At 39.8% G+C, this 25,934-nt stretch overlaps 1 protein-coding gene across 3 annotated transcripts; it reads right to left on the reverse strand.

The window, feature by feature from the left end:
- Positions 1-421: 421 nt before the first annotated feature.
- On the reverse strand, positions 422-25,934 carry itchb (itchy E3 ubiquitin protein ligase b). Of its 3 annotated transcripts, XM_034875634.1 has the most exons (25): positions 25,765-25,934; positions 21,415-21,506; positions 20,734-20,875; positions 18,850-18,974; positions 16,374-16,508; positions 16,188-16,236; positions 15,888-16,069; positions 15,241-15,487; positions 14,225-14,320; positions 12,908-13,082; positions 12,451-12,520; positions 11,735-11,819; positions 11,459-11,587; positions 10,436-10,508; positions 10,239-10,310; positions 9,412-9,500; positions 8,751-8,910; positions 8,503-8,636; positions 7,014-7,154; positions 5,983-6,103; positions 5,737-5,841; positions 5,225-5,321; positions 4,901-4,973; positions 2,531-4,301; positions 422-2,078 (listed from the first exon to the last, which is right to left on the reverse strand). In XM_034875634.1, exons 2-24 carry the CDS (start codon positions 21,482-21,484, stop codon positions 4,202-4,204), a joined length of 2,670 nt encoding a protein of 889 aa, XP_034731525.1. In that variant the 5' UTR covers positions 21,485-21,506; positions 25,765-25,934; the 3' UTR covers positions 422-2,078; positions 2,531-4,201. The 3 variants fall into 3 exon arrangements, with proteins under 3 accessions (XP_034731525.1, XP_034731526.1, XP_034731527.1); XM_034875635.1 differs by lacking the exon at positions 14,225-14,320; XM_034875636.1 differs by lacking the exon at positions 20,734-20,875 and having other exon boundaries at positions 25,765-25,920.

The raw sequence follows: 25,934 nt of genomic DNA on the forward strand, positions 1-25,934 counted from the left end.
CATCAGTTGCAGATTTAAGGTTTCTTTAACGACCCAGTGGGAGCACAAAGAAAAGGGATATTGGGCGTCTGGATAGCTCAGTTGGTACAGTGGGTGCCCATACATAGAAGTCTACTCCTGCATGTTGTTCTCACCTCCCACCTCCGCTTTCATGTCGTTAGCGGTCCTGTCAAAATAAAGGCCTAACATAAAAAAATTCTTCCAAAAATAAAAAGGTAAGAGCTATCTTCAAATGTGTATATAGTAATGTAGACATCATCAGGTGCTAAGTGGCTTGGGCTGCCCAATTTTAAAATCTATCAAGTACACAAAGGTGCTCTTGCAGATTTTTTTTTCCTGCTGCTGGAATCACCCAAATTTAGAAATTATAAATACATGGGAAAATAATCAAATGCTTCATTCATCAAGGCACAAACACATTTTTTTAATTTAATTTATTAAGGTGACAATTTCTATATTACACATCTTTCATGTACATCAGCAATTTAACGGAAAAGAAAATATAGTGTTACCATAAACCTCTTATTAAAACCTCTCTTTTACAAAAGAAAATTTGTTATTGACACCATTTACAACTTGTTTTCATATACAGGAGAGTGACAGTGGTTTAGTTGTACATGTAGACTTCTGAAGAACAGAAAAATAAAAAGATGTGATGAATTATGATATTCACATATTTGCTAAACTTCTATGTTCCTGGGATTTTAATATGCGGGTGACCCAAACAAGATTAAAAGACTCTGCATCCGGGATAACAATCTGAGGCAAAGATGTAAATAGGCAACTTTATCAATTTATTTCATTATGATACATTCGTAATATTACACTGACTTTGTCTCAGTAGTTGTTATCCCAGCTGAAGTCAAAATTTGCCAGCGAGACAGGGCGTGTGTCATCAGTTCAAGTCTTACAGCTTCTCCAAACAAGTGCAGTTTCTTAAAAAAGACCTTCTCAAACTCCTCTTGGTATGGTTAATTCTCCACAGCAGGGTCAAGAAGAACTGATTGGCGCCAGAGTCCAGACTATTGATTTGACAATAAAGCCTTTGTGGTCAATCATTTCTGCTGGCATCAAGGTGCTTAAAAGGTAGTCACGCTTGCAGACCTTCCTCCCCGGCACTGTGGAGGAGGGTCTGGCAAGTCCACACAGCATTCCAGGATGGGAGACAAACGTGCTCTGGTGTATTGGCATTTTTTAAAAAACCAATCATAATCGTATTGGGCGGCGCCAAGCACCGGGAAAAGCTGCGGTGCCGCTGCAAAAAAAAGCCTCGAGAAGGAACTTGTTTTGGTGGAACGTGTTTACGTTCAAAAGTTGTGGTAGATGTGCAACAGAAAACTTAGGTTGGGCAGATAGTCTAGCTAGCTGTCTGGACTTAGCCTGCAGAGATCTGAGGAGCAGGTTACCATGGTCCTCATAAATCCACCAGAGGTTAAAATTCCAACGCAAACAAAACTTAAGGCAACGGCTATCCGGCTGTGTGGCGGAATTTCTGACGGCAACGGAGCAGTCCTGGAAGTAGAACGTCATTTATAGAGACTACTAAAAAAAGGATACCTGATGCCTGAGGGTGGGAAAAAAAGGCTAGCTGGAAACTAATGGCAAGCACCATCTCTCCATGCATGTGGAGATAAAGAGCTTAGAGCAACTAATCCTAACAACCAGGACTGGATGCCCTACTGAAGAAAAGAAAGTTGTTTAAAAAAAAAAAAATGTTGATGTGCTTTGTCAGATCAACAACACCCAAATCCAATGTTCCTCAATCACCACACCTGTCTTTTTAGTGTGTAGGACACTTGAACATAAGCAACTGCACTATCTGGTGGGGTTTTTTCTCTGTAAAATGAGACCAAACATCTTTTAAAACTCTGCTACTGATCAGATGTTGTGTGACATCAACCAAACCAAAAACGTGTTTGTAGTTACAATACAATAACACACTCAATGTTGGATTCCACATTGGTAAAGCATCTGGAGGTTTCTTTGTGCACAAACATCTCTAATCAGTGAACGGTAATCTACCAACATTGGCTGTTCTTGGGATCCATTATCAACCCACTGGAAATCATATATTAATCCTTAAAGTGCTCATATTATGCTTTTTCTGCTTTCCTTTGTGTAATATATCTTTTTTTGTGCAGGTTTACAAAGTGAAAAAGCCCAAAGTCCCCCCCAAAGGGACTTACCATCTCCGACAGAATACACTGTTCACAAACTTCTCCAAACAGCTCTGTTGTAGTCCAGCCGTTACTTCTATGACAAACGCTCGTCACTTTGTAACACACGTTATAATGGCACTCTCTCACGCTCTGCTTCTGACTGTCCTCACCTAGCTACTGTGCATGTGTGACTCCCAACAAAGATAGTACAGAAGTGTGATGCCTCACTCTGTAGCTAAAACAGTGCACTCGACCCACAGGGTGAAAAGACAAACAAATGTTTTGTTTTTTTTTAAATGGACCATGTACACCTACTCGGAAATAATCTCTAAATACAATTATGAACCTGAAAGTGGGCATAATATGGGCACTTTAACATTTAACACCTACCCAAACACAGCTTCACTGTGTTTCAGACCCTAATTGTGAAGCAGTTTCTTTGTAAAACAAAATGAAAATGGATTTTGACTGCTACAAGGGGAAAATATAAAATGTTTCTTTAAGTTTAAAAGGGAAGACACAACTTTGAAATATCACACTGCATCTTTTTTGAAAGAGACTATTAAATTCCTAAAAGCGTTTTTTCCCCATTCCTTTTGTGGATGGCTGCAGGGCAAGACAAGTTAAAATATAGTAATTACCATAACTCACCTTTAAATGCTACATGTGTGTTAGGTGCTACAAGCATTTGTTTTTGCAAAGTAAGCATTCAAAATGTTATTAAAGGATTTCACCTAAACTTAAGATGTAGTTTGACTTGCATTTGGTGTTTTTCACTTGGTTTTTGCGTTTAGTCATCATTTTTAAAGTTCGGATACATTAAGTCAAGTACATCTTGAGTACTAAATACACAAATACCTTAAAATACTTCAGCCCAAATGGATATCTTCAGATCACCCAATTAATTAAAATTAAGGAAGGTGTTAAATAATTCTGAAGTCAATATTAAGATGAATAATTTATAAAGTAGTCCCAGAATACTCTAATCCAAGATTTCCCATACCCCATCACAGCGTCAATACTACGGCCCTATAAAACTAGGGTCATTCTCATTAACTTCCACTATAAATAATGGAGGTTACAACACTTTTCACAATTATTAGGTGATTTGTAGATCACATACTATAGAACTGGGAACACAAACACTTTCTTTCTTGTGTTCTATACCTGGCATGATGCCCAAATCTCTTTGAAGCACCAAGATCATCTGTTAGTTTAGCAATATTTTGGGGCACTCTTTATAAATTCACTCTGACAAAGCTATCATCTTATATTGTCACACGTTACTTAAAAAAAGAAGAAGAAAAACAAGATCCACTTTAGTCATGAGTAGATATGCAGATGAAAGTATGAGAGATATGAGGATATGATGGGGAATGACAATGTGGATGATGCTAAAAGCGGATGCAACAAACAATCTGAGAGCAACAAAGTTAGCTTTTTGGTGAAACTTAACCCTTAAAATAAGTGCACCCTCTTAATCTCACTATAAAATAAACACTGACAGATGCTTTAATGCAGAGCAACTTAATAAGAATAAATCAGCTAGTCAAAGACACCTTGAGGAGACGCTACCGTTACAACCTGTGACCCTTCTGGTGGAGATTTCAGGCCACCCTGTTGCCATTGCATGATGATGATGTGCGGGAAGGACAAACTATTGCAGTCCTATTAAAACAGATGGTCACGCAGGGTGAGTTTTCAGGATCCCATGCATGATTTGTCACACATTCTGAGAGATTCGGAGCACCTTCTGTGTTTTGGTTTAAAAGAATACTAAATTTCCACATACCAATAAAGCATTGAGAGGCCTGCTGCGAGCATGGCGTAGACGCAAATCCCAGCTCCTTTGCAACAACATGCAGGCAACAGTCTCACACACACGCACCCATAGAAGTACCATACAGGTGTGTGCATGCATGCATGAGCAGAACCAGATAAAACACCCGCTTTTTTTCTGAAGAGGCTCCCTGATTTGAACTCTGGTGGTCTATATTCCTTCAGACTGCTGCACCCACTATTCAAACTTCTCCTGGTTTCTCTCACTCCTGTCCGAAGCCTTCTGTCTCCTCGATGGCAAACATCAGCTTCTCCTTCAGTTGCTCATAGCTCTTGTAGGGTGGCAAGTCCAGTCTGTTGAAGCTGGGAAAGTAAAAAATAACAAATACAACATTTCAGCTTATCATAAGTCTCATTCTTCTCTGGCGTTTATTCAAGGCAATACCTCTTTTAGAATGAGCATCATAAAACCCCCATGAAGAACTACATTCTCCTGATACCCATAAATCCTTACTGCTATGAGGGCGTTTCTTGTACCTGAATGGAGTTATGTCCCCATGTACTAACTAACTAGCCAAGCCAACACACCAAACTAAACTAGGAAACACTACGGCTTCCTATAATGAACTGCTACAGGCTGGGTCGGATCAAAGCTTAGTTAAGTAACAATGTCAACTTTAGGGGTTTTCTCCGGATGCTAAGGTTTTCCCCGCCTCTAAAAATATGTTCCCCTTGCTCTCTACCAAGCTGATGTGTGGTGAGCATCTGGAGTTGTAAGGCTACCATGCATCACCCAGGTGGGTGCTACACATTGGTGGTGTTAGATGATAAAGCTTACTATGATAAAGCGCTATATAAAAGGTAATGCATTTATTATTATTATTATTATTATTATTATTATTATTATTATTATTATGTGGTTGATCCACTGAATCAATCTACTGTAGTTTGCATGAACTCACCACGTGTGGCTTCTGGGAAGCCAGTTTTCTTTCCCCACCTTCTCAAGGCAGAACTTCTGGGGACCATTGCTTCCTGTACAGAGAAGCACAGGTCAGTAGGAGCTTGAATGATCATGGTTAATTTAACTCCAACTCACCAGTGTGACAGTTCAAAGAAACTGGGACCGAAACAATCAGATCCCACAAATACATAGCCTACCAATGTTCCCACTCTTTCGGCTCCGTTTTTTAAACTGGCCATTTTTACTAAGTATCAAAACAAATAGTGTCTATTTCACATTCAGGGTAGTAAATAAACAGAATGACATGTGATGTAATTATTACCTAGCAGGTCGGCAAAGCCTCCTACAGGCAGGCGACAGGTACCGGTGACAAACTGCAGCAGCCTCATCCTCTTCTCATTGTCCATCTCCTTTATAAACTGCAGGACAGAGTGGCATGCTGTTTAAAACACTGAAATGTCACCAGACAAACGACACAAATATGCATTATGCATACATGAATCATGCACAATATAAACAAAGAGCCGCAGGGTGAAGTTGAGCCCGCGGCTGAGGAGTAAACCTCTTTATATGGGCACTTGCTCTACCAGGTAAGTTACCCAGGGGCCCACAAATGTCTATTTTTAAATAAAGTCCAAAAAACGTTGCCATATTTTCTTTTTGCATTTTAGCATCTGTATTTGAAGGTGCTGCATTACACAATTCACACATTTAAATTGGAAAATATTAAGGCTCACAACAGAATTGATTAATTTGGAGTTGTATTTATCATATCCTTACTGTACATTACAGTAAAATAAGTTAAACCGGTGACTGCAGCGGATGCATACCGACCTGCCAGAACCAGACGATCTGTTTGCTGCTTCGAGCATAGTGTCTGTAGATAGTGTTCCTCTGCCAGTCTGCAAGGTCGATCTCCTGCATACCACACAGCATCACCTGGAGATGGAGATTTTAAATATTAAAACACAAATTCAATTTACAGAGCAGTATGAGCATTGCAGATGTCATTCCAGTCTTCTGTCCCTCCTGTAGCACTTTGGGTATCACGTAAATGATGAGTTTCCAGCTCATCTATACCTCAAGCTCTTTAGCATCAAAGTACTGCAGGTACTGCTGAGGGAGGACTTCGTTGAAGCCTTCAAAGAAAGCCTGCGTCTGCTCTTCCACTCCTCTGGACATCCTCCACTCTGCTACCAGTCTGCGTGGCAAGAGACAGCAAGCAAGCACAAACACACACACACAAATATTACACTCAATCTCATTAAACTCACACCACAAAAACTACATTAAAGCTATAGTGCGTAGTTTCTGTCTCCCCATGAGGAATTCTAATTAATGACAACAACACTGTTGTTGCATCCACCTGACCCAAGTCATCGTACCTCCCCCACCCCCTTCTCCACGCTGTTGCTAGTAACCAAGGAAAACATGATAGACTCCTTAGAAGAGGTAGGGATCTTCAAGATTTAAGGTTATGCATACACCAAACAGTTCAGGCATATAAGAATTATTGTGCAGGCTCTTTAAGTCAAGCCCACTAGACAAGTAAAGAAATGACACAAACGCACACACGGACGCGCACACACACGCTCTCCTAAGGTAAATTTATCAGTGACAACTATGGGGGATATTGCATTTGTCACTAGAATAAACATTGCAAATATTGCACAGTAGATTGAAGCAGTGAAAATGCTCTCTGCTCTTTTCTGGCATCGCTGTGTGTATTTTGTGTCCATGAAAGAAAGCTTAGTCCCAATAATCCTGACTTTACTTAAGCACACAAAGTCGCCGGACTACAACGTTTTCTAAACATAGCCATACTGAGAAATACAAAGAGTTCTGTTGGGCCAATAGGCTTAATTGGATATGTATTAATAAGCTTTGTATCAACTCACATGGTAATGGCTTGAATGTAACAGATGTCTATTCATTTAAAATAGTGTTAAAGTTAGTGTGCGACTGAGGTTCACTATGTGCTTAATTTCAGGCAATAAAACTGCATTCTAACCTATGAACGTGCATAAAGAATTCAAACCAACCTGACATTATTGACCTGAATTAGTATATACCAAATTAAAAAGGCATTATTGAAAATGACAATAATCCACCTGATGTACTCCTCCTTGTTCTCCTCAGTGACTGGAAGGTCTCCTCCGTTAGGTTTCAGCTCGTGGGTGGAGATTTCCCCCAGGATCTCTTTGTCAACAGAGAAGTACATCTCCAGTCCACACTCCTCGATGTTGTTATCCCTAAAGAGTAGTACACACATTTACAGCACAACTCTTCCAGCACTGAACGTCATCCATTCATACTGTACATCTTACACTAAAAAAAAAAATGGTTGAAAACGACATGGCAGACTCACAGTGTGTTGGTTAAAATTTAACAAGTTGCGGAAATGTGAAGAATTGGAGCAGCGGGGGCAACCAAACTAAAGATATTGCTAGTGTTTAGTGGTATTCTACATACTACTGTAACATGATCTGCTATAGAAGTGATTGGAACTTAGGTCTTAAATACTTCTTTAACAATTGTAACCAGTTATGTTGAGTTCAGATTGGACTTACTGACAATGACTGTGCAATTAAAAACAGTTGGCCCACAAAGCAAAATCTAATATTTTTAGAGCATTTCAAAACATGTTTAAAGACCTAATCCTCTTAATGCTTTAAAGTGATCTATTGTGTGTGCTGTCATCATTGCGGACTCCTCTTACCGTGCCTCTTGTTTATTATAGCTGGCTTCTTGGAGGCACTACTGCTACTAGACATCCTTTTAAGAAAAGCTTCTTAGGGTTTTCCTGGGAAATTGGTTAGCATAGATGCTAAGCTCTAATCGCACCTAATTATTTTATCGGTGATTTTAGATAGTAAACAAGCTGACATTTGACAGAACTACAAAATTAGAGAGATATATTGTTTTTTAGTTAATTTTCTGGTTTTCTGGTAATTTCAGATTTATATGACCAGTCCCTGTATTCTGGAAGCTGGAGCCAAGAACTGTAAGCTTTTCTTTAAATGTCACACATTTAATTAATTTAGGGCCTACTTACATTAAAAATCAATGTCAGTCTAACTTAAAACTGACTTCAACTCAATGCAGACCATATTGGGTAGAAGTTGTGTCCAGTTGAAGACATCAAACTTAAACGATGATCTTCCCTGTTTTTGTTGCCGATGTGTACATTCCTCCTGATGCAAATTTAAAAACTTCACTACAGGAATGCATTACTGTTTTTGTTAAAGGGACTAACCAATGCATTTCATTGTGCAACCTTGCGTTGTACAATGACAACAAATGAAACTGGATTAAATAAAAAAGGTTTCCATAATAAAGTTTCGCTTTGCCAGACCCTTATCCAAAGCAAGCGGGAGGACAGTCTGGTGACTCCACATGGCATTCAAGAATGGAAGGAAGACTTGCTCTGGTTTATTGGCATTTCTTTAAACGTATCAGTGAAAAACGGCAGATTTTGTGGCGGCAATAGAGAATCCCGGATATGGAACATCAATAATATGGACTAATTTAATGTAACTTGCTCTTAAAGTTAACTAGCACATCTCTCAAACTGCTGTCCACGTAGCTCTGTATGCTTACTTGATCCACATAAGAGAATTGTAGAACTCCTCGTCTATCGACTCCAGATCTTTGAGGGCCAATGGCTTGTTTAGGATGCGCTTGTAAAAAGGCAATGAGAAACCAGTGTCGATGAACTTGCCATGGAAAAGAGCCTGAGGGACAGAAACAAACGCCGCTTACTTGTTGTACAGTGTACAGTGCAAAACCCTTACTACTCTTACAGTTGTCTTTCTGGCCATAATAACTGATATAAACAAACAACTAACCATGGCAATGAAGCGTCCTATGAACTTAAAATACTTGAGGTGGTCTGGGTTGATGTAGGAGGCAGGGTTGATCTGGAGACAGTAGTTATCTTTACCGGCATACTCAAACAGGCAGTACATGGGGTTCAGAACTTCATGGGACAACAGGAAGAACCACTCCCTGTAAAAAGAGGAAACCACAGAAATGAGACAAGAGCCACATAGCTAACCAGCCATCAGCTTGCTACCTAAAGATACATATTAAAAAGTAGGAAAAAAAAATGTAATTTAGTGTAGATTTACATAAACAGTGTAAACTTATACAAGAAATTCTGCAAATGGATCAGGTAAACTGCAAATATCAGACATCCGAAACATATTCAACAAAAGTCCACTAATGAGCCAAAAGTAGGAATACATTTCAGAAAAATCATTTAACAAAAATCCTCCTTAAAAAAAATATCTAATAGAGATTTCTGTTGTAGAGGTTGTGGTAAAGACAAACATTACCTAAGAATTTAGTAGCAAAAACACTCTAAATCAGTGGTTACAAAAATATCCAAATAATTAATGAGGACCAAAGCAACTACAATAAACACTTAGTTATTGAAACACAATAACACTTTATCTACTACGTGCACGTACACATTTACAACCATGTATGCTGAGCAATTTTAACTACCTGGCCACGCCTCCGTAGTCAAGGCCTTCTTCTCCAGGGAAGATGATCCATAGTCTCCTTCGCAGATCCTGAGCATTGAAGCTCATTATCTAAAATAGAAACAAGGTATTGATATATAGGTGGTGCTGTCACTGTATTACAACAGTAAAAAAGGTTTTATGCAGTCAGCCAAGTCACGCATGGTTGCCGCAAAACAGTCTGGTTGTTCAGACCGATTGATGGCGCAGCGGTCAGAGCAGCTCCAAGAATAGAGCTCCTCTCTTCTTCTAATCATCACAACGCAGAGTCCCTGTTTTACAATACCTTGGAGGTGCACAGCCACCCAGGCTGATTGGGAATCAAGATTTTCATTCAACGTTTGTGCCAAAGCAACGGAGAAAAACTGTAAAGTGCAAAATGGTGCACGCAACAGGTCTGGTTCATTACTGTGGTAAAGAAAATGTATCTGCTTCTTAATTCACTCCCTGCACTTCCCCTCTGTCATTGTGACAGTGTTAGCTAGACATTAGCTATGTTCAGCCCAGCCAAATAAGTAACTTTGAAAATATTGCACAACTACACCCCTATCCCTGTAGCATTAACTATGTACCATTCTAAAATGCAGTGTTATTGACAAAGGTTAAAACGTTGACATATTAACATTTTTTGGAGATAAAATACACAGATTATAAATTCCCCTATGAAAGTATAACGACAGAGACAACATCACTTTAACTACAGGTATAGTAGGCACATCGTCTAAATACTAGACAAGGGAATGATTGGAGTGGTAAAGCAAATTTTCCCAGAGTTCAGTGAGCTCTGTGTGACTGCGTGGGCCACTTTACCTGCTGGAAGGAGTCCTCAAACAAGGTTTTTCTGCTTACGGTGATCTTGATGTGTTGAGGCAATGACAGTTGCTGGAGAAAAGGGGCAAATGTCAGAAACATTAAGTGGTCAAATGTGCTTTCGGCTGTGACATGAAAACACATTGTTATCGCACAGGCACCTTGATCGGACTGGATTTGTGTGCCACAACTCTTACCTGGCACCAGAATCTGAAGTACTGTACTTTGGCTTTAAAGTCTCGAACGTAGGTGATCTGAGGTCCGTTTTCACTAGAGGGGGAAAAGAAGCACACACTCTCAGTGTGTAACAAGAATGGAATGCACCATTGGAACCAGAGCATAGAAATTACTCTCAAGTCACGTTATACACAAAATGATATTAACATGACTCAACTAAGGGTGTTTCACCTGTGGGAATGACAAACAAAACTGTAAGAACCTAGGTGGCCCATTAGTCATACCAGGATACTACGTCACGAGTTCTTACATAGAGAGGGATTTCAGAGTAAGTGACTCATTCTGCATAAACCTAGAAGAACAGAGCTAGCTAGTGCGGTATGTTCAATAAGGTTAGTGTCAAATAAGAAGCTAATACAAGTACAATTCTTTGGGTTGATTGAAATAATCTGAAAGAGAATTAAACCCCTATTTGCATCAACTAAATGTTTTGTCTTAACACCAGCTTTTAGTTCATTTTTAAAAGTTCATTCATAACAATGGCTCAAGCACTCTATGGTTTTCTCTGAGTGGAAACACACATCACTCATTCATCTCTGGCATGCAGAAGTGCAGGAATGACTAAAGCCAGAATGTTAGACACTCTGCCGCAACAAGATGTTTTCAAGGTCTAATAGTTACATGGTATGGAGCTAGTAGTATATGTGTTTTACAATTTTTTTCCCCCCCATCACCTAAAAAGAAAACTACAGTAATAATCCATTCAATTTATTCAATCATCCCAGTTATTTAGTGACACTGTAATAATTTAACTTTCTGTTTATGTACCCACTCCCTCTAAACTTGTCTGGATTATTCCAAAACCAGTGGTTGTAAACTGTGCTAGAACGTGGTTAATTATTATTTTTTTTATAATAGATGCTAGTTATTATCAACTTGTCAGCAAAGCTTACTTGATGCTCCTTTAAGTTACAAAGTAATGCTGCTGTGCGATTCTTGAGTCTCAACATTTTAAGAAAACTTAATGGTGTATGAGGACATACAGTGAGGATTTCCCAGAGCGAGGGTCAATGTAGGTGGTTGTTCTTCTGTTGTGGTCTACGAAGTAGGGAATGCCATCTACAGTGAACCTCATCTCCCAGCCCTCTGGAAGTGGCTTCTCATTCAGCACACTAAAACAATGAATAGGATTATTATTTTTTATTTCTAAAATCATACAGCAAACAAATGACTGGCATGTGCAAGTATAATGCTAAAGGCACAATTTTCATCTGATTAGCAGGTTATCTGAATGGACAGCAGTGAACATGCAAACTAACCCCTGTGTTCGTGGGTCCTCCCACTGTGTTGTACGTGTAGAATGATGTACAAAATAAACTCTGCCATTCGTGTCTGTTCTCTTCTCTGAAAAGACAGTAACAAAACAGATTAAAAAACAACAACAATTAGACAATTATGCAACTTGTATGCACAAAAAAAGTGTCAATTTAGGTTGCCCACTAAGTCATTTTACTTAAATAATTTGAGGTTTGGAGGGATTCTAGGATTTTCCCACAGCCCCTGTAGTAGCCTTACTTTATGTACTTAATTATCCCCACTGTGTATTGAAATAAAGTACTTCCTGTTGTATGTTTGTTATATTTTACCATTTAAAGTGAGACTGGACACCAACTACTCGATTTGTAAAACAAGGTACATTCTCCTGCGTTGCATGTTGTTATGAATATTCTATAACAGTTTAGCAGAATGATATTCAATGTCAAACATCTGGAGGTATCATTGTGTATTAACAGTAGACCGCTCTGAAGCAAACGGCAATTCTGAGTTACACAGTTGCTGGAACTCACTGTTGGAAGCTACTTATCTTAAAACACACAACAACTCCTTGACTAAGTTCTTAAAGGAAAGGTAATACGGTATTTTGGCCCAATTAGTAAACAGGAATACAATCTCAGTGAAGTCTTAGCAATCAAATAAATGGTGAATGTAAACTGTAGCAGGTTAAATGATGCCTGTGTATTTAAGACAGTCTTACCCCATCCATGTGGCAGAGGCCCAAGAGGATCAAAATCCTTATTCTGAGTGGCTGAGCCCTGGTCTTGTAGCTGCACAACAAAGAATCAGACTCATTTATGTGAATAAAAAGTACTTAAAGGACAACTACAATGTGTTGTGAGTTGATATACAAACAAATAAAATGGAGTTACTTTGGTTGTAGGAACATATGAGAGAGAAGTCAGATTTAATAACAAATATAACGGTTTAAATGCCCTTCTAGGGACGGGCATTGGAAATTATCAATAGCTATAAATGCTGTGAGGCTTTACATGGGAGATGTTTACCACAAATGCCTATGTTGCAGCATCTTTTCCTATTCAAAAATAAATACTTAACTTAAACTAGAACCGTGGTTAACTTATTAACAGTAACTCGGTTACACTGTGCATTGATAGCAGTACATGTATTCTCTCACAATAAAGCGGAAGTCTCACCCCGAATATGAACCTCTGGTTGAACTGCTGCATGGCGCCCTGTAGCTGGCTGCGCTGGTGCTGCCACTGCTCGTAGTTACGCACCGTCTCCATTGTGGGCCGCTGCCACGTGGTGGTTCGCGTCATGTGATCGACAAAGTAGACCCGCCCCATCTGGTCGACACGACGTTCCCAGCTGAAAACAAATGACACGAGGAGGGAACTGCGTGAGAGTGAGTAAGGGTAGACTTGCTAAAAACATAAGCATCTCAAAATCATTATGAAATATTTAAAGCAATTACTCCAGCTCAGTGATTTTAAATCTAAATAGTTACTGGAGTTAAAGAATCTAAATTTTGTATAAAACGTGTACAATACGTAGAACTAAGATATCTGATATTCAGTCATGTATAGAAAGAGAAAAAAAGAGCAAACATGTTAAAAAAAGTAGGGTTAAAATATGGTGCTATGGTAAACACAATCCATTGGATCTGCATTATCCAACTGGTTGGGAGAGAATAAAACAAAGCAAATGATCAATGTGGTAGATGAACAGGGCACAGGAGCCGACCGTGTGCTGCTCTTAGCAAATTACCCAAGGCAGACTGCCAAAGAAAGAAAAATACAGAGGCCTCAGTGATGGGACTTTTGCAGCATTTTAATATCTGCAGGGTTTGCACCTCACTCCTCTGTAGCATTTGAAGAGACTGTCCTAACACGACAAACTGCCTGTAGAATTATATTTGTAAAGCAGTTATAAAAAAGGTACCCTGTGGCATTTCCTTGTAGACAAACCATTAATGTTTGCATTTAGTTTCTTGGCATGTTACTGCCGCCAACTGCATGAACCTGTCACCCTCATGACATGTGCATCCTTGTGCTCGAGCAATTAGAGCACAAGATGCAAACAAGACTCCACAGGTAGTTACTCATCAGAGGCAATACTGTCTTTCTGCCAGTATCTTTGCCAATTCATTCGGATGAGGAGGTGTGGCAAAACTGCTAGTTAGATGATTTGTGTGGGAACATATCAGCAGTTACTGTAATTCATAAATGCAATGCAAACATTGACTTGACATAACATTGATGATGGGCTATAGGTAAGGTCCCCACCCACAGGTACAGTTAAGCTTAAGGATTCACAGTACCTTCCACATGTACATATGTTTAACATTTATAAATAGTGTACATCATAAATATACAGTAATTGTATTAGGGGGCCCCCTCTCTCTCTTACAGCTAAAATGTTTTTTGGGATAAAAAGGTTGAAGACCACTGCTTTCAACTAAAGCACTATGTGTCTTGTAAAAAATAAATCAAAAGCGAAGCACTTGTTACCCCGGGGGAAGTGGTTCAGGGCGTTCCCACGTTGTTCTCTTTTCCACGTGATCGACAAAATACAACCTGCCGTTCTGATCCACCCTCTGCTCCCACCTAGATAAAAGAACGGCAGTAGAAATGTAGGGCATTAGGTAATGGTGCTCGGCCCCAGCCATTTAGATGATGTATGGATTGAAAACAGCTATCACAACATGAGTCATGCCGCTACATGAGCTATTAAAAAGCCAGGGAAGGTCATGAAGTCACAATGACGTCCCTGAACCAGCTCAAAAGGTATTTAAGGAATAATAGCCTTACTGAAACCCAAGAGAGAGACAACAAGAAAAGGCTGAATTAGTCACTACCACAGTAATGTTCAGCCACATCGGTGTTGTTTTCTACAGACAAAAAAGGTAACATGTCACCTTTGTCTAGTAATAATAATATGCCATGTCTCAAAAGTCTCAAAGCCTCTCTCTTCCCTCACATTTTTCACTTGCCTGCTCCCACAGATGGTGCGTTTTGTCTTTAGATATTGTCCTACAGATCATTAGTGGTTTGATGTGATATCTAAACCAAACCAACATGTAGGCCCACAGTCTTCATTGCTGTCCTCGCACTCAAACACTCTATTGCTCTAAATGTGCACACACTCCATTTATCCATACATGGCTTCTAATTTTCTATTTTTTGCTCAAAGATGACCCATTTCTTTGCAACACACTAATCCTCCTTTGAGTGATTAATGAATTTGTTCACTTCTTGAACTTTCTGTTGATGAAATTTGTTTTTTGCCGCTTGTCCTCCTGTCTTTCTCCTGTGTTTCTTTGTCTCTACAAGGCTTGTTTGACTTTGGCACCGTAAGACTAATGGTCAGTGGAAGATTGGGAGATCAGATATTACTGATCAGTCATTTATGTTTATGACACAACAATATTGTATAAGTGACATTTGTGTCAAACATTTTAAGTATACTTTATCTAAAACAAGCTATCTCTCAGTTCTTCTGCAAATATTGCAAAAAGAGAGCTAACCCAGGGGGCAACGGCACAGCGTTGACAGCGGGGACTCTTGGGATGACAGCGGGGTTGATGCTGCTGGCCGGCTGTCTGGTTGCAGCAGCTCCAGAGCTGGAGGCCGGTGTGGAGTTTGTGTCTGAGCCTGTCGATGGATCTGATTCTGGGGCTGGTGAGGGTGCCGAGGCTGGTGTCCGTACTGGTGTATCAGAACCAGACTGACTATCGCTGCCATCAGCTGGTGCAGAGCCATTACTGGATGGTGCTGAGAAAATATGACATCACTGAGAGTTAACGAAGAAGAGCACTTTAAGTTGAAAAGTAGGCTTGTTTGAGATGAGCCGGGCCTGCACATAATCAATCACCGGCGATCGCCGCCCAATGCATGCTGGTTAGATATGCGTCAGACTTGCTGACATCTTTGATAACATCTTAATAAATTGGACCTTACAGGATAAAAGTGTTTCTTCGACTTCCTGTTTAGACTGAACGCTGATGGAAACAGATGTAAACTGTCATTCTTGACTGCGGATTTTTTGTCACCGGCCCCAGCTGCCGCTGCCTGCTCTCATCCACTTTACAGATGAGGCGCAGTTCATCTTGAACAAGCCTAGTGTCTAGAACAGATCTATGTGAAAAGAAACTTCCGGCAGTAAATGTCTGACCTGGTGAAGAGGTGGGTCTACGTGGGGTTGGAGGAGGAGGTCTGGAGGGCCTGGGTGGTCGCAGAGGCCTTGAGCCCCCTGATGACACTGAAGGAGAGCCTGTGCTGTTAGCTGACCTCTGGCCACTGGGAGAAGACCTGTGCTCTACAGCATCCACAGCTGGGGAGCTATCCCGACTCCGCCTGTGAGGAGGAAGGATCGACAGAGATAAGGTACCCAAAAAAAAAAAGAAAGAAAAAAAAGGAATGTGATGCTACTGAATCTGAATGAAGGAAACACAGAAAACAAAATCTACTGTACCTTATGACATGATCCCCATTGGGTTGCGATGACTCCCCATTTGATGTACCTAAAGTAAAAAACACACAACATAAATGAAGTATGTGAAGAATAACAATTTTTTACAGTTGAAATGACAAATAAACCACAACTTGCAATGCAAGATGATGTAAACTCAGTTTAGCTTGTGTTTCTTGTGAGACTCACTGTGATGGTCGGCTTCGGCCGCGGCAAACATCTCGGCGTTGACCGTCATGCCGTCCAGGCAGACAGACAGGTCTCCAACCACATCGGACATTTCTCTGTCTGCACACAGCTGCAAGGTCTGCACCACCTCCGAGACTACATTGAGACAACAAAAATATAAGATGGTCCGAGTAAGAGCATGATAACTGAAATACATTGTCTGGCCATTACAAAAACACAGGCATAGCTTGAGCCAATCAGTGACAGATGGATAAGCCCTTTAAACTTCAACAAAGTCAAACCATCGAAATAAAGTGGAAGCTCAAAAATAGTAGTTTCCTTTAGGAAACCAAATGGGGCCTTCGCCAAAACCATCCCCTATCTCCCAATGAAAATGACTGTGTGTATCAGCTCCGTGATTCCAATGTGCTCCAAATGTAAAGGGTTCTTCCTTGGCCAAATGCTACACCCTTCCACCAAGTTTCTTTAATTTGGGCAAGTAGATTTTACATAATTCTCCTGTCAAACCAAACCGAAAAAATAACCTCCTTGGTGGAGGTAACTTAAAGTGGTTATATGTAACTTCCAGTACGTGTTCCAGTGCTGACATATAACCACATCACGCAATCTGAAGTTTTTTTATGAATGAAAAACATACCTAAGGACTAAGGTATTGAATCAGTTACAATACCGTAGTTACAATACCGTAGCTATCTCTATCTGTTGAAAGCCTGACCAGGTGTGACTCGGATTTTGCCCGTTGTCTTTCACTTTTCCTCTGAGTTTTTAGTTGTTCCTCGTTTAATTTCCTTCTTTCCTGTGACAGCCCTGCCCCAGTATTGGCCATATCTACAGCAGATAACTTCTAAAATAAAATGTCCTTCTACCTACCGTAAATCATTTTGTGACTTTCCAGGACAAATTGGACCCAGGCAGAGGCATTGATAAAAACTATACAAAAATAGCATTCTTTTCAGTGTTAGTCTTGTTTGCTTTTGCAGATCATTTATAATCATTAGATGGAACATTACCGTTTCAGAAGTACAAGTTACATAAAGTCACTTTATGTCACATATTATTGGCCTATAATGTGTCACATCCTGCTAACTTAAGAATCACAGAAACTAAAAAGTTGATTGTATATTTTCCGTGTCACCAATGTACAACGATACCAGTAGTATTTTACGTGGCTCAGTGATTAGACGGTTTAAATTATGAAAATAAAAAGGAACACCACAATATTGTAAGATCTGCTGTTTTTTTTCAGGCTGAATGTTGTTCTTGTTTGGATAATCAAAAAAATCTCAGATCTAAAAAAAGTGATTTGTACCTAGAGTCCCTGGTCATTAGCACTGCAGGACAAGGTCCATGCATAAAAAATGATCAGACAGAGGACTGGATGGTCTTTATGAGAAACAAGCCAAAGATAATCAGCCCAAAAATCCCAAAAGGGCAAAAAACGGGATGACGAAAAACAGCAGCCTCTTTCAGGAATGTTAAATGGAGTGCCTTATGGATTCATTTTCTTATTACTCTGAAAACATCATGTAAACCACATCTATAACCACATCTGTAAATACTTTTTTAGGTTTGCAGGTTTAATACACTGTATTATAGGTTTGTCGGATTTTTAGGCCTTGACAGACCCAAACTGATTTATTATACCAAATATTTTTCATATGGCAGTTGCGACAGCAGTTTATAATAAATGTGTAGCTGGTGGTAATAAGCAGGACTAGTTATACAAAAATAAATAAATAATTTTAAAAAAGGGGAAGCTTTCAAGGGGAAAACCAAGGAAACCCCCCATACACTATGAAAGAAACCAAAACAAAATAAAGATCGTATTGGAAAAAGATTTTCCACAAACACTGTGAAAAAAACAATGTTTGAATTAATGTAACCTGGCCCTCCAGCTCTGAGTACTAATCTACCTACACAATTTCATAATGACACATGATGTCTTTGTACACACTGCAGGTCTCTGAGATCAAACTGAGTTTGGCCTTGTATCATTAATCTTGGTTTAGTTGGAAGTGGAGAAGAGTCAGCAAGGGTTGGGTTAGTCTTAACAACTGTACACATCCTCTGGACAGATTGTTGAAACTGGCCCACACTTATCCAGGAGAATTTCAAATAAAAATGCATTTCTAAAACATTGCTTGCAAAATGAAAATCCAGGATGAAAATGTATCTTAATACAATCAACAAGAGAGGAATGTTTGTACATTTCAGACGGCAGGTAACCAAATATTTCTGAAATAGTCTTTTAATGGATTTCATCTGGGACCAATGTTTGCCTTATTACACATCTCTAAACATACAGTAACACAGAGTGTGTATGTTAAGGAAAAGTCAGTGATTTCCAGCACAGATGCACACACACAGGTCATCCTGAGGGAATTGCTCAAATTGTTGTGAGAGAAAACAGTGAGGACAATAGTACAGATGTGTGTGTGTGTGTGTGTGTGTGTGTGTGTGTGTGAGATACACTCACTTGTCATGTCGTTGGACTTGAGCGTGTCACTGACGTCCAGCGTGGCCATGCCTAGCAACACGTCTGACTTCAGTGTCTGGTGGCTCCAGACGCGAAACACTAGTTTGCTGAATGGAGTCACAATCCTGTTGACGCAAACAATTCATTTGATACGCGCTAAGCATTGATACTTTTGAAAGACAGATGTCCACCAACGACTTCCAGGGTCAGTGGGCTTTCAGTGAGCACAACTTTCTCTTTTTCAGCAGGAAACTTTTTATCTGGTATTCTCTTAATAATTTACTAAAAACTTAAAAATAATAAGGTACTAGCTTGAAATCACGACTCCCACCACCCTCCAAATTCATGAGCATTTTGTTGAAATGATATTGTGAAACAAAGTAGTACTACTGATAGCAACCAGGATAAACAATGAACAGGTTTTGTCAAATGAAGCAATCATTTTAGTGGCTGACACACTTTTGCAGGCATAAAAGTGAAAGCAGCTGGTAGAGTGTAATCCTTTAGCCACTGTGGCTGTGTGAACAGCACGTCTTTGTCCTGTTGTAAAAGAGACGCGCAGACAAAGTTCAGGAGCTATTCAAGGACAAGTGTCTTTAACCATCACTATGGCCGTTGTTCAGCTAACACCCAGAAAAAAAAACAATTGTGGACACATGGGCTCAGGTCGATATATAATCCCATAGTAAACACTTGTTACATAATAACTAGGCCCCCATGGGTTCAAGGGAAACAGTAGAAGAACGCTATACTAAGGAAGTCACTGTGCACAGCAGACAATCCTGATTATGCTAAAGTTAAAAGGACATCTGATGTGTTAAAATGTTGGACTGCAGGAAGTCACGTTGTGCCAGCGCACTGAATGTACAGTAGACATTTAGAAACAGGATTCTGTAAATGAACCGGACACCCTCTCTTACCACTGTTTGCCATTTTCCTCTCAACTGCCTATCACTTGAAATGCTACACCTTTTTGTATGCTTATGAGAAGCTTCTCAAGGTCTGCACAGTCTTCTTAGGAAATTATGACACATACTGCAGTCATTTTTTACCAAGATAGGCTTCTTCCTTAAAACGGTGCCCTACCACACAAAACCGTTTTACTTGCATTTTTTTGAAATATGTTATGTCCACATTTGTTATGTCATGAGTGTGAAAATGAACTGCTACCTCCTCTGTCAGCTCTAGCCACTGAAAAGATATAAGAGGAGAAACCAGTCCAATTACAACAGCTGGTCAGTTTGACGTCATGTTGCCTGAGCTCATTACTAGTCATGAGCTCGCCCAGTTGTGCTGTGTAAAGGATAGCAATAGCCAATCAGAGTCAAGCAGCTTAGCTCGGTAACTATTAATGAGAATTGGCACAGGTCAAGCTGAGCCTTCTTGCAGGCTTTCAATACCATGCTAGAGTGGCTTGAAACAAGGTAACCAAGGTATGTTTTCAGTCCATGGTAGAACTTCAGACATTACCACGAAGTAATGGAATCTGTGTAGCCGGGCACCATTATAGCTGTATGCTCACATAAAAACTGTGCTGGAGACAAACATGAAAAAAATCCGCTTTTGTAAATAATGTTGGGTTGTTTTGAGCAGCCTGGACTAGCAGACTGGAACATTTAACACATGGGGTAAGATGTCTATCAAAGATGAATAAATCGCCTCCGAGATGTTTTCTGTGAACAATCAAACATTTACTCTGTGTCCTATGTGGCAAATTCCAGCACAACAGACCAAACATTTGTATTTTACATACTATTTGAACATAAGTCTAGCTGGAGCAAAAACTCTTTTATGAGTAGCAACAGAACAATTAAGTTCTGAAAATCAGAAATATGTGATCACATGTCATATGGGGCTGGTAATCCCGGCAAGACTTTGACTCACACAGTGAGCGGCTGCTTCCATTTGGGGCTGTGGGTGTTGTTGCATTTCTCTGTTTTCTTGGACTGGCCGTCGACTGTCACTTCCACATAAGGACTGGGACCAAACCAGTTTTTCTTGTTCTCTTTTAGTTTTGCTGATAGCACTGAAACAGGGAGACAGGGAGAAGGAACCGTGCAGTGGACAGTCAGTGTTGGTGCAGAAAGAAAGAGAAGAGGGAAAACAATAATTCAGGGAACAGGAAACAGTTTTAAATAAAAAGCAGAACAAGGGATTCATGACTGCTATGAAATCTGGATTTTACCCGTGCAAACTTTTTTTAGCTATTGAGGCAGCCTCAGTGACTAGATTGAGATGTCACTTAGGCAATGCAGTGATGGACAAACCTCACCACACAATTCAGACACACATAGCAGAAAGTTGAGGGTCTCACAATAGGCCATAGTCACAGCCGACATTTTGACTTGTCTTAGTAGGAGAAGCACAAGGTAAGCCATGACAGTGTAAAAGTGAGCCAGCATGTACAACAGCAGGACCCTGAAACGGACGCAGCTAAATAGAATTCAGCCATCATCAACTGTTTTACACGTGCTTTTCCTTAAAGAAGAAAAAAAACAGACGAGAAATAAAATTTGAAAACATATTTTTTAACCTGGACCTCTGTTCCTTTTGACAAAGACTTACCAATGATTTGCAGCTGTGCCTTCATAGGTAAACCATTGGAAGTGCTCGGCTTGGTGACTCCACTTGCCATGACATAGGGCTGGGGTGAAGGCCTGCAGCATAGACAGCACATCATTAGGGTGGTGACAAATCACTTTCACACTGCTGTAAATTTGCAGCGTACGGATGAGCTCATTTAGATCAAGTATATTAAGACAAAAATGGGAAACAGTTACTAGGGCAGCACAATATATACTGTTTTTTAATCATCATAGCGATATAAACTGTGGCAAATGCTGCAACATAAAAGCCATCCAGAGATTTCTTTTGTTGATTGAGAAAAACTGAAGAGAAAAGAAAAACAGAACTAAGTACACTTTACGGTCTGTCTATTGCTATTGCAACATTCAACAACGTTATCTCATATTTTCCTCATATCGTGCTGCCGTACGTCTTACTAATAACAGTTAAAAAAACGAGTGCATCCCTACAAATCCCCCCTAAGATTACTACTGCTTCCAGTAAAACTGTAAACAATATCATTGCTTTAGGCACAATGAAGTTTAAAATTAATTTAGTGAATGCAGTATTCACAGTATTGTTATCGATTCTTTAACTTTCTTTGGTCACCTATAACTTGTGTATACATTCAGCCAGTGACGTCACTAGGATTGCTACAGAAAAAAAACATTTTTTGCTTCTTTTTTTTATTATTTTCCTTATTATTTGGGGAGCTTAGGTACATTTTGGGCCCCCTAAAATAGGCCTCACAACGTTGATGCGTTCAGCTACAAAAAACCTTAAAATATCAAAATGCTTAGCTCTTTAGGTACAAGATAGGACTTCTTCAACTTTATCCCTGCTATTTATACTTTTTGAAATATTAAACTTTTCTCAAGCTTTATTTACATTAAAAGCAATGGAGTAACCTCCAAATACTATTTAGGCTTCTTACTCTGAGATGCTACTGCTGCCACATACTTTTACCTTTAGAGGGCATTCTAACTTTAAACTGTTTGCAAAACCTTTAGCTATGAGAAAGTGTTATAGCTTCATGATATCTCTTACAGTTTTTGTGTTATCATTGTTTAAGTTTAGTGTTTTAGTCAGGCTTTTTCTGTGCTTATAGAAGGAGTGTATATTGCAGGACTTGGAGTGGGTAATGTTTAGTTTTGGCAATTTAGCTTTCCAGCATTTTCTGCAGGAAATGCATTTTCTAGTTTATTCCGATAACCATCCGTTTTCCATTAAAGGTCCAATATGTAATACTGACAGCTAGTTTTAAATAGTTACTGCGTTACAAATTCAAAATACTTCCCTTCCCAAACATAGCTCACCGAGCCTCCATAGTTCCCCATGTAGCCCTCAGCTACTGACTTTCCCTTGGGAGGTCAAACACACTACTGTAACGTAACACTCATCTGAGGCATCAAACTTAATAGATGGGGAGGCAGCATTTATAAATTGTCTTCCTGGAATCCATCCACAACAGTCAAACTGTATTATTAACTGTTGTTGACATTTGCATTCAACACAGTAATAACAACAGACTGACAAAGAACTCAATATAAATTAGTAATTTGTCTAGTCAAACACGTCTGCCACTCTCTTGGAGTCAAATTGTTGCACCATCATGGAAAGTAATAAAGGAGACAAAGGTCAAGCCTCCGGTCCGTAAAATACTGCCTGTATTAACCAGACCTAAATACCGCCTGTGCCTATGCTCCTGCTCCATCTATGATTTTGAGTGCCAAACAGACTTGACTGCCACCTGAGCCACAACAGTGTACAACTGAATGCATAAAGATTACCTAGATGTCATTCTGAACAAAGATTCACTTTATACTGCAACTTGAATTTCTACGCATCAATCCATATCTAGATGCAGCAGGTGACCACAGCGGGCTACCATTTCCCCTCAAACCCTGTCATGTACTTCTACTTCAGTCACTGATTTCCCACATTTTCCAGCCTTTCAGCAACACACTTTGAAAAGGACCACAAATTAGAGCCCATGGTGTTATAACCAAATCCTTTCTAAACGGGGAAAAAAGCCTACATTTGTGGCTGCTTCACTTATTCACTGCTCAATACTGAAGATGAAACTTAGTAATTGTTATTATTACCTATTATTAGGGAGAATGATAAGGTATCTTTTTTATTAACAAAGGTTCTTTAGAAAGAAGCATTAAGGAACTGATACCAATACCTAATGTTTATGCTTTCAGTTTTTTTTTTTTTACAAAATCCACTGTAGCTGTAATGGAACTATTATTACAAGAAACAAGGATAGGCTACTTGGTTTCGGGAACAATTGTGTTTAAAAAATAGTAAACACCAGTCATAAAATGTTTGCTTTGACAGTAAACAGATGTGAACTCCTGCTAAGCTGCACCACTGACAAATGTGTCAATAGAATAAGAATAAGAAAGTAAAGGGATACAACGGCAGAGGAATTAGGTCCTGTAATCTTTCCTGGATCCTGGTCTGTGCATCACTGAATAATGCATGTTCCTCAGTCTGTCTTGTCCAGTATGCACATGGCAGAGCAGAAGAAAGTCAGGAGCTCCTGGGTTAACTTTCACTTTGCCTACTGCTTTAGGCGCTGTCAATAATTCATTGCAATTGCTGACTTTGCAGCCTCGAGAGCAGGCAGACTGCAATTGGTAGTAGGGGTATTCATTCGCTGAATATTAAACTCTACAATGGCTCGCCTTGACTTGGATATTTTAACCAGATAAATAGCATCATCCACAGGCCAGTTAATCGTGTTTGGAGAGTCTGTGAGGCATTATAAATTGAATTTGAGCTCAAATTGCACCATTTCCTCGGTTTTAAAGCTCCAAGTATGGTCTCGTATGTATAGGATGTCGTGCACTTGAACAGCCCACTTTGAACAATATCACCTGAACTCCTCTAAAGATCAGAAATATTAGCTCCTCGGACTGTATAACTCAAACTGTTACACCATGATTAATCACACAAAACAGTGGTGCGTATTTCCAAAACATGCCTTAACGATGACCTACTTTATCATATGTAAAAGAGACAAACAGGTTCTGCTGCTATAATGCCTCAAGGAAACAGCACTCAGAAGTCTCGGGTCTATTTGAAATTCTTCACCGTCCATACTTAACAGATTGTTATCTTTGGTTTTTCAACCAGGGTAATTCATGGGATGTTTGTTTTGTTCTGAAGTACACCACAAAAGCATATAAAAACCTAATGTGATCACAAACAAGGTCTCAGATGGAAAACAAACATGACTTATGTCATTCAGGTCAGGAGATGTTGGAGATATTGGGATGAATATTTATAGTGAAAACATTTCCCATAACACCAGAGGCCCAGCCCAAGAAAACAGAGAGGAAATCAACAGCCAGCCTTCCCGTTTGGTCACCAGATGGCTAAACATTCCATACTGCCTGTTTAAACAAAATAAATAAAATCATTCTCTTTTTCCTTATTTGATTTATCGGTTCGCCCCCCCCACATATCTAGAATGATCCAAGGATACAAAACTCTGCAGTCAGAACTGATGCTGTTAGAAGACACTGTTAAACTTCCATAATGACGACGAACTTCAAGGTTTAACTTCAATAATTACGTTTAGCAGCTGTAACAGCTCTAATTTCAGTTCACTTCTGCTTAGCCGCTTGATGTATAGAATGTCACATATGTTGTACTGAGGAGTGGCTACTAATATTTTCTTAAAGTCTCGAATTTTGTGTACAAAGCATACCGTTTTACTGAAGAGCTCAGCCAGACCATACTAATGTTAAAGTTGCCAGATATTACATTGAGTTTGGCGTACTGTTCTCGCCATGTGAAGACACGCAATTTAGCTAAGGAAAAACCACTCCAACTCCAATCCCTTTAATTCAAAGTGTAACTACTAACAGCATGTAGCTTTGTCAATAACTGACAACGGGCACTTATTTGTAATTATTATCCCTCCACATGTTGCCTTTATGGTACGATAAACTATGCTGGTAGAAGTTCATAATGTAACGTTTATCCAACTACGAATAACGTTAGATAACGAGCTAACGCTAACTCGGTTAACGTTAGCCGTAGAGTGAGGAACAGTATATCCTGGTTAGCTTTTAGACTGCAATGACGCTAAACAGTGTGAATATTTACAATGACGGTGTGGTCACAGGAGTTGCTGAGTAGCTAGCTAGCTAGCTACATGTTGAATGTCAACTGGTCACCAGTTATGACAGCCTGCTGCCATGTCAGACTGGCTAACTGCTAGCCTACTAGCTCGTGTCACCATCATGGCTGGCTGGTAATCCCAAAGTCCAACGGCTATAAAAAACAACAACCAAATATGCCCGGTGAGAGATCTAGTAATTGGTAATCACTTACCCAGATCGGAAGGGAGGCTGTAAAACCAAACTGGTAACGCTGCGGCGAACCCCCTTCCCTAGGTGTGCGGGATGTTAAGGTTTCACTCGGGGATTCACTTCAAGGAAGAGGAAACTTCCACCATCTTCGCAAGATCACGTCACGTGATCGAAACAAGGTGGGGCGCATGC

Source organism: Etheostoma cragini, chromosome 7, assembly GCF_013103735.1.
Source record: "Etheostoma cragini isolate CJK2018 chromosome 7, CSU_Ecrag_1.0, whole genome shotgun sequence".
Taxonomy (NCBI): Eukaryota; Metazoa; Chordata; class Actinopteri; order Perciformes; family Percidae; genus Etheostoma; species Etheostoma cragini.